The sequence below is a fragment of the Anas acuta genome, chromosome 19, assembly GCF_963932015.1.
Source record: "Anas acuta chromosome 19, bAnaAcu1.1, whole genome shotgun sequence".
Lineage (NCBI taxonomy): Eukaryota > Metazoa > Chordata > Aves > Anseriformes > Anatidae > Anas > Anas acuta.
In genome coordinates this window covers 890,834-900,586 of record NC_088997.1, presented here as the reverse complement: position 1 = coordinate 900,586, position 9,753 = coordinate 890,834, and the positions used below count along the sequence as shown (strand labels likewise).

Genomic DNA, 9,753 nt, shown 5'->3' with positions numbered 1-9,753 from the left:
GGGCCAAGCAGAGAATTCTGAAAAACCAATTATTGCATTAGCAAAACCAAGTCAAACCAAAAAACAAACCCCACCAAAAACATCTGAACAAAACACTGTCTTCCATTAATAACAAACTTTTTTTTTTTTTTGACATAGCTATAAAAGTCAAGTAATTTATAAAACTGCAACAAATGAAGTCCGGTTGTGTATTCAAAGAACCATAGAACAGTTTGGGTTGGAAGGGACCTTAAAGAGCATCCGGTTCCAACCCCCCTGCCATGGCCAGGGACACGTCCCACTAGATCAGGCTGCCCACAGCTCCTTCCAACCACCGAACACCTCCAGGGACGGTGCATCCACAGCTTCTCTGGGCAGCCTGCTCCAGGGCCTCGCCACCCTCACAGCAAAGAATTTGTTCTCATATCTCATCTAAATCTATCCTCTTTCAGCTTAAAGACCTTACCCCCTGTCCTATCACTACGTGCCCTTGTAAGAAGTCCCTCTCCAGCCTTCTTGTAGGCCCCCTGGAAGGGTGCTATAAGGCCCCCCCGGACCCTCCTCTTCCCCAGGCTGAACAACGCCACTCCCTCAGCCTGTCTTCGCAGGAGGGGGCTCCAGCCCCTTGATCATCTTCGTGTCCTTCCTCTAGACCCACTCCAGCAGGTCCATGTCCTTCTTGTGCCAGGGGCCTGAGCTGACCGCAGGCTCCAGGTGGGTGTCACAGAGCGGAGCAGAGGGGCACAATCCCCTCCCTGCCCTGCTGCCCACACTGCTGTTGGTGCAGCGCTGGGTATGGCTGGCTTTCTGGGCTGCAAGTGCACACTGCCGGCTCATGCCGAGCTTCTCGTCCACCAGGACCCCCAGGTCCTTCTCCTCAGGGCTGCTCTCAATCCACCCAGCCTGTTTGTGCTTGCGACTGCCCTAACGCAGCTGCAGCACCTTGCGCTTGGCCTCACGAGGTTTGCCCAGGCCCACCTCTCAGCCTGCCGGTCCCCTGGGTGCCATCCCCTCCCTGCAGCGTGTCGGCCGCACCGCTCGGCTTGGGGCTGTCAGCAGACTTGCTGAGGGTGCACTCGATCCCACTGTCCATGTTGCTGACAAAGATGTTAAGCAGCACCGGTCCTTGTACCCCCCGAGGAACACCACTCATCGCTCTTCTCAGCTTGGACATCAAGCTGCTCACCACAACTCCTTGAGCATGCCCGTCCATACCCAATGCCTTCATCACCAAGTGATCCTTCCATCAAAGCTAGGTCTCTCCAGTTTATAGACAAGGACATTGTGTGGGATGGTGCCAAATGCTTTGCACAAGTCCTGGTAGACGTTGTCAGTTGCTCTTCCCTTATCCACCAACGCTGTAACCCCATCAAAGAAGGCCACCAGGTTTGTCAGGCACAATTAGCCCCTAGTGAAGCCACACTGGCTGTCACCGATCACCTCATTTTCAATGTGCCTTAGCATAATTTCCAGGAGGATCTGCTCCATGATCTTACTGGGCACAGAGGTGAGACTGACTGGCCTGTAGCTCCCTGGGTCTTCCTTTTTTCCCATTTTAAAAAATGGGGGCTATGTTCCCCCTCTTCCAGTCAGTGGGAACTCCACCAGACTGCCACAGCTTCTCGAGTATGATGGATAGTGGCTTAGCAACTTCATCTGCCAGTTCCCCCAGGACTCATGGATGTATCTCATCAAGTCCCATGACTTGTGCACCTTCAGGTTCTTCAGCTGGTCTCGAACCTGATCTTCTCCTACGCTGGGCACTTCTTCATGCTCCCAGTCCCTGCCTTTGTCTTATGGGACTTGGGCAGTGTGGCTAGAGCTCCTGACAGTGAAGACTGAGGCAAAAAACTCACTGAGTGCCTCAACCTTCTCCATATCCTGGGCAACCAGGTCTCCCGATTCCTTCTGGAGAGGGCCCACATTTTCCCTAGTCTTCCTGTTATCACCGATGTATCTACAGAACTTTTCTTGTTGCCCTTAATGTCCCTGGCCACATTTAATTCTATCAGGGCCTTAGCTCTCCTAATCTGACCCCTGGCTGCTCAGACAATTTCTCTCTATTTTCTCCCAGGCTACCTGTCCTTCCTTCCTTCCACCCTCTGGAGGCTTCCTTTTTATGTTGGAGTTTGTCCAGGAGCTCATCAGGAGACCTTGTTCATCCATGCAGGCCTCCTGGCGTTTTTGCCTTCTTCCTTTCAGTAGGTAGGAGAATTTCCTTGAAATGCCATAACAAGTCACAGTGATTTTAGATGTTTTTTTGAAATATATTGACGGGAAATACCTTTAACGCATTTTTTGTCACTGTATATGTACCCTGGTCCACCAAACCATCTATCTTAAAGTTTCTTGTTTAGAGAGGACACTCTGTCTTCTTCCTCCAAAAATGAATTTTGTCTAATAATCCTGCAAAATAATCAACCTTACAAAAGGCCTTCTTCAAATGTTATATTTATATATATATATGTATATACATATATATACACACACATACACACATATATATAAATATAGACTTCTATGATTTTTTCCCATTCTACGCAATGTCTCAATAAAGAGATCAGCAATTTTATTCTACAAAGAAGCAACACATAAAAGGGGAAAATTAACGTCTTAAGAACATCATATCCATATTTCACCGATTACACATAAAAGGAAAAAAAATCACCATGAACAACTGTCTTTGAAGTTTTCTCGGATTAGCAAAACCCAAGTGCAGAGCGGCCCCGTCTCGCTATCACCGGCAGGCTCGCGGCCGGGCGGCTGAGCCAGCCCCAGCCCCGCACACCCCGCCACTCCGAGTTTGCTGCACTTCCCTCCCGCGGAGTCGGACGTGGTTGGAATGTATGGAGTTTAGGAAAGGTTCCCAACAACGACTGCGCCGTCGGACGATCCTCTCTAGGCCAGCTTCAGTGTGCTCACTGGGAATGATGGCATGGTTACCATAGTCACTGGGTTTAGGACCGTCTGCCCAACCAACTGCGGGTGATGGACAACTTGGGTTCCTACAGCAGGCTTGGCCATCACCGCTTGCTGGCCAAGGCTTGTGGTTCCATTCACTTGCTGGTGAGAGATAGTGTGAGCAATGTGGCTCACCACAGGCTGGCTGACGGCCACGGGCTGAGGGTAGATGGGCAGCTGCTGGCCGAGGTGGGCCATGTGGTTGATGGTGGCTGGGTGCACAGTGATGTGGCCGATAGGCTGAGCAGCAGTGGTAAGTTGCACAGGGCTGGACGTGGAAGGTGCAATGTGAGCAATGTGCTTGGTCTGTGGACCCTGAATCACGTGGTTGACAGTCTGAATGACCGAGGCGTGGGTAGTGGCGGTGTGGGCAATAACAGTCGATTGCACGGTCGAAGCCGCCACGATGTGAGTCTGTGCTGGGACGATCGCCTGCGGCTGGACCAGTGCTTGTGTCTGGATGGGAGGCTGTGCGTGGGCTGGGGTTTGTTTCTGCTGGATAGACAGGTGCTGAGGCAAAACTGCTGGGTGATGGGAAGCAGCATTTGAAGGGACGGCTTTCAGGAGCTCTGGGTGCTGGCGCTGGGTGAGTTTTGGTAAAGAGTTCACTGGCCTGTCATCTTCCATGTCTTCATCCATGTTGTCTTCACCCTCTGGAAAAAAAAACGAAAGGAAGAAACTCCCATAAAAAAGAAAGCAGAGCACGAACTGGGGTAACCAGCCTCTCCTACATGGCAGCACAAGCAGAAGAGATGGCAGCAGGAGGAGACGCTGAGCTACAGAACGGCAGCACAGCACAGCAGGCTCCACTGAGCCCCAGTGGGGTGGGCACACCCCTCTCTTGTCTGCGTGTGGGACAAGGACACAGAGCCAGGCTCTCAGCCCAGAGAGGGGTGCCCACAAAAGGGTGGTGGAGAGGGGTGCTGAGAGATCTCACTTGGCAGGATTGGGAAGCAACTTGAGCAGAGGCAGACAGACAACCTAGGATTAGGAGTGCTCCGTGCACAAAGAGAACAGGACTTCTCATCCTGGCAAGTTGCTCTACCAGCTGGAACTACCCCTTCTGCTCCCAGAGCAGAAAGGAAACACCGATGAAGAAACATGGCAGCACGTTCCTCAGCCTGGTTCTGGAAAAAGGAGTCTCCATTCAGCCCACAAATTAATGCGGCAATACTGACCCTAAGGAGATGAGGATCGTGAGCAGGGCACCTTGCACTGCATGCTCTGAGGACAGCCATGCAGTAGACTAAAAATCTCAGAGGACACGGAAGCAGCAGGAAAACCAGGGAACGTACTTCCCTTTTGCAAGCGCTGTGGTTAGGAGTAGTTCGAAGACATCATTTTCAGCTGAGGCCGGCTGATGCCATTACAAAGCACCCCTACTCTCAGCTTCCACCTGGAGATGGTTGAGAGCAAGTTCAAAGGTGACGAACCCAATACAGGACTCTGAATGAACCAGAAAGTTCACGTTTTCCCTTTCTGGAAGCTGCTGTATCGTCTGCCTGGAGCACCAAGAGCAAACGCTGTTATGATTTGAAGGAGTTGCTGCCAATAGTTAAGAATTGCTACCCCCTTCCGATCCCTGGAAAGCAAAGCACTGTCCATCCACGACTGCCTATTCTTCCTGCTGCAGATCACTGGTACAGAGAAACGCATGCACTCTCCTACCTCACAGAAACTTCTTACTGGGAGCAGCACACTCGATTTTCATTAGTATCATTTTATCTTCATAGTGAATCCTTCTCATGCAACGTAAAGGCTCGTTAAATTGGTCAAATGCTCTGGTGATCTCTCCTGTACCAATTCCTTCTTCTCTGCATGGCTGAACACCTTCCCACCTCCATGCACAAATACATCAAGATGCTTACACACCAGTCAGTTCTACTGAGCAGTGGTGCACAGCTGTGCAAGAAGGAAACTACATTTTGAGAGCAGGGAGCTTCATGTGAGATACTAGCAGGCTGAATGTGCAGACCTGCACTTTGTATTTACCTAACATTGCTGAGGCATGATTTTCAGTGTACTTTACACAAATAGAAGTATTTTATTAGACCAGCATCAATGATTACAAAACACTTAAAAACCTCTTACTTCATTCTGAATGCAAAGGAACTGTGCTAGTGCTAAATGAAGACTCCCAACACCACCACCACTACACAGCTGTGCCGGTGATGTACAGTGATGATAAAAGAAGAGAGAAATCGCAGATACCTGATGCTGTCGAGGTAGATGCCTGGTCATCCTCTGGCTGAACTGTCTGTCGAATAATTCTGTCGATCTCCATGATGTCCATCCACTGGCTCAACTCATTCTTCACTTCTGCCAGTCGCTGCTGGGTAGCAATCTTCTCTCTTGCCAGCCGCTCCATCTCGTGCTCATATTCTTTTTCCTTTCTCTTTAAAGTCTAAAGACAGGAAGAAATAAAAAAATATATATCTAGGGAGAAAAAAGACAAATGTAATCTATGCCAACCCGGTCATTCCCACATCCATTACTGGTTTTCTTCTGTTACCAGTTATACTGGTGTAGACCTCATCAGATGTAGTCATGCCTTTCGAATTCATGCAGAAGGGGAAAGGACGAGACCTGGCCATGAAAGCCTGCAGGGTTACTTTGGCCAACCACTTTCTGTTTTCTGAAGGAAAACTGATGAGCCTCCAAAGCTGAAATGGTTAACCACGCCAGGTGAGAGGCACTTCAGCTGCGGGGTAACAGCCTAAAGCTCCTTAGAAAAATCTGTGAAGCTTTTTCTCAGAAAAAAAAAATTTATTTCTCTGAAAAAAATAAAAAAAAGTATTTCTGCCACTCTACGGACAGAAAATGAAACCTTCTTCCTGCATACTTTCTCTCTCCTGACCTCCACAGTTCTTTCTCTCTCCACTTCTGACCCGTTGGGCCGGGCGCGCTCCAGGGGAAGGTGCCGGGAGGCGGCAGAGCAGATGGCCGGAGTCTGCTGGCCCCAGTCATCTTTCAGGAACTATTCTGGGATGTGTTTTGTTGTAGCTCGCCACGTAAAGACGGATTTCCCGGCTGAGCTGCTACTCAGCTTAGTAATGAACCTAGTGTAATTAACCAGAGCCTGCCTCCCTCTCCAGCACCTCCCCTTGCTGTGTGCCAGCAGCACCCCACTGCAGGCACAGTCCCAAGGGCCCTGCAGGAGCTGCGCGTGTGTGCTACCCTGCAAGGGGAGCCCGGGAGGCTCCAGCAGAGCTGTCCCCAGCCCCCCAGCCCCTGCAGCACAACGCCTGTGCCCCCAGCAGGAGCTTGGCCTTTCTGCCATCTCCCACGCCTGGATCTCCTGTACCAGGGCAAGAGGATGCCCTGCAAGCTGGGCTGGGTAAGAAGGGCTGACGCAGCCCAGAAGAGATGGCAGGACAGGGAGCAGACCCCCTCCTGCCCCTGCGTTTCTTCCTATCGGTGCCGCTGGGGGCCTGGTACTGATGGGGGGGTGATCATCTGCCCGTGCTCCTTCCTGAGCAGTGTCATCGGCAGCCCCCTGGGCAGACTGCCAACCTGGCACCTGCCTGTCGATGGGTCAATTCTTGCGAATCACCCTGCCCACATCAGGTGCCAGGCTTTCCAGTCACATATCAGAAACGCCACAGGGTCAGCCAGACCTTAGTATTGTGACTGCGCTTGCCTGTATGTTCTCAAACAGAAAACACCTTCAGAGACATGCACTGGTCTCCTCCACCTTTTTTCTGAAACAGGAATTTCTTGCTGCAGCTGTATTATCACAACAGATCATACTCTATACAAAAAAAAAAAAACATGAAAAGCAAGTCACGGTGGTTACATTTATTTTTAAAATAAGCAGCGACCACACTGACACTGCTTTCACCAAACCCAAACCCTTGGGATCTTCCAGCAGAATTAGCTAAAACTCAAACAGGCAGAGGAGACCCTGAAACTCCATAAAATACATAATTAAGAATGAAACATCAACAAAAGGACTTCATACAAACAGCCAACCACCTGTCTTTCCGGGTCTGAAATTTCATTCAGCTGAGGCGTGTGTGCGGGCCAGCTGCAGGCCTGTAGCTGTGCCTGACCCACTTCTGCAGCACCGCTCCCACTGGGAGCTGCCGGGAAGGCGACAGCGGAGGCTTTGATAAAGTGCTTATAACTGGGACGAAGACTGAGCTGCCAGCCAGGATGCGGAAGGATGCACTCCCCAGGTGTGATCCAGGCCCAAAGACTCAGACCGTCACTGCCCAGAAGATGCTGCTCTCCTCTGCACCGCCTTGCAGTTTCTTCTGGGCCGTGGTCCCACAGCGGGAGCTCCCTGCCCGCAGCCGAGGACCAGTCCAGAGTCCCCCAGCGACTCCCGGGAGCCCCTGCTTTAAGGACGGCTGCACCCAAACCAGCTGAACCCCAAACACTGGACCACGAGGCCGCCCAGCCCTGCCGCTGCGGTCAGTAGGCCAGGAATCCCTGCCGTGTACCAGGCAGCTCAGCCAGCCCCGGGTGGCAGCAGGAGCGCTCTCGGGGACATCACATCCCGCGCTGGAGGAGGGCTGCGGGAGCAGGAGCCATGGCCACAGCCCCTAGGGCACCGCCAGGCCTGCAGGCCCCGGCCCTGCCGGCAGCGAGGCCTCCACCGTGCTGCGGGGCTGGGCCCAGGGCACCAGCCTGGCACAGGGCAACGCCACACGGCTCCGCCAGCACGGCTCTTCCCCAGGCGCCAAATTTCGGCCCAGACCCTTCTCCTGTGCCAGTAGCACTGCAGGACTGCTTCTTTCCACGTTAAGGCATGGAAGCGTTGGTTGCTCTGGCAACTCTTACTCTGCAGCATAAGGAAGGTACCGTGACAATCACACCGTTACATCTGGCTTTTGTTTTACTCCTCAGGCACTTGAAAAAAACCTACAAACACATCACGGACCCTGACAGTGCTGTGGGAGAAGCCAATCTCTCTACCCCAGGAAGAAATCACGTATTTCCTGCTTTTCATGCGGATGCGCCCGTGGCTTTTGGCTGGGAAGTTGTGCACACCAGCTGCCAGCTCTAGTGAAGAGGAGTTGGTTTCACTCAGAGCATTCAGAGCTCTTGCAGCTTAACTCCTGACCACATGTGAAACCGGGAGCAGAGGCCACATAAAGCGTGCAGGAACAGTGTGCTGCAGGGACGAGAATCCCTCTCGTTGGGCAGTTTCTTCCATTTCCCAGAAGGGCGGAACAATTCTGAAAGTGAAGGCTGTATTTACAAGGTCATTCAGCCACGCACGTCAGCATGCCTCGATGCAAAGTACGGGAGCAGTCCCAGGGAAAACACGCCTGTCCTTTGGCTGGGTGTGAGCCAGGCAATGCCGGGCAGCTGCACGTATCGGCTGCGGCGCTGCCTGACCCCAAACCCGCCCCGCACACGTGGAGACGGTGACGAGGAAGGGAGGGCACGGCGAGGTCTCTCATCTCCTATTGCAACAGCAGCGACCAAGTCGAAATCCATACGGGGTTTGCCTTTGCTACCCATGCGATCGGCTTTTCCTCCCATACATGCAGCTGCCAGCTTCAAAGCCGCCGTTTCCCACACGGATTATTAAAGCAAACCAGCACAACTGCAGTGGCAGCAAGCACACGGCGCGATTCGAGCTGGAACGTTTTGCGCCTTTGTGCCCGTTCTCACTGCAGAGCCATTATTTGGTCCTTGTGTGCATCCCACTTGCCATTATTTGGTAAACAAACCAGAAACAAACTACTGTTGTCACTACACTGCAAAGCTCATTTGTCACTGTAAAGAATTTTCCATTTTATAGCTGGCTGTAATTAAATTGCTTATTCTTATGTCAAGATGGAAAATAATGCTCCCGACGCTCTCTGCGCTTGCCTCAAGAATAATGCTAACCCTGTAGTTGGCATCAGTGAGGCTTAAAAGGTCTTATTAAAAAGCTCCCCTTATAGGCATTATATTAGCAATTTAAAAACTCACTTTCAATTATAAGCGTTTCCAGAAGTACATTTCAGCTGCTGTGCTCTATTACACAGCGCGCACCGATTAAAAATTCCCCATCAATGAGCAATCATGAGAGTGATTTGTGATTTTGAACCAGATTCCTTAACTCTTGGCTACTGTGGCTGCACACACCGGAGCAGACCCCGCAGAGCTCTCGGGCCCCAGGAGCCCCCCTGCCGCCATCCCACGTGCAGCACCCCGCAGACTGCAGCAGATCCCGACCGGTCAGTGCGGGCTGTGCGGCGCCGTGCACTGTGCTGATGCCTGGGCACAATGAAAACAGCGAAATCCCAGGAAAAGGCTCCCACCCTTGCAGGGACTGCCACGCCACAGCAGGGCAGCGGGATGGCACCAGCCTGCCTCCTGGAACGTCTTGAGGAAGGCAGCACGCTGTGGGAAGCGCAGTCCCCAAACAGCCTAAGTCCCCGAGGCTGTTGGCAGAGGTGTTACACCCACCTGCGGTACTTTTGGGATGTTACATGACTCATATTAATTATGGACATCACTGCTTCGTATCTCGCTATGCCTTCTATCAGGTTCTTCAGGTGCAAGGAACAGTTTCTTTAAAACTGAAGCAACCGCGTGCCAAACTGGACCGAGCCTGCAGTGCTGAAGGAGAACCAGAGCAAGCCCAAAATCCAAGTGCCTGCCTCCCGTGTGGGCATCCTGCGTGGCATCAGGCCGTGGCGTCAGGCCGTGCCCACAGCCTCCACACACGGCCTGGGCTGCCCCTGGTGGCACGGCCCGAGGCGCAGAGAGCAGCGCCGGGCAGGATGAGGCCCCAGGCGGAGGTGAGGCCGGTGCTTGTTCTCGGGAGCTCGCTTGGCTGGTGGGAAAGCCCCGGCTGGTTGCCACGGGAAC

General features: G+C 52.4%; 1 protein-coding gene across 2 annotated transcripts in view; it reads right to left on the bottom strand.

The window, feature by feature from the left end:
• Positions 1–2,414: 2,414 nt before the first annotated feature.
• MNT (MAX network transcriptional repressor) overlaps positions 2,415–9,753 on the bottom strand; it is a 28,795-nt gene continuing 21,456 nt past the window's right edge. For both annotated transcript variants that reach the window (XM_068656202.1, XM_068656201.1), the window contains 2 exons: positions 5,152–5,344; positions 2,415–3,593 (listed from right to left, as the gene is read on the bottom strand). In XM_068656202.1, the coding sequence (XP_068512303.1) occupies positions 2,878–3,593; positions 5,152–5,344 (909 nt within the window). In that variant the 3' untranslated portion in view covers positions 2,415–2,877. The remainder of the gene's footprint in view (positions 3,594–5,151; positions 5,345–9,753) is intronic.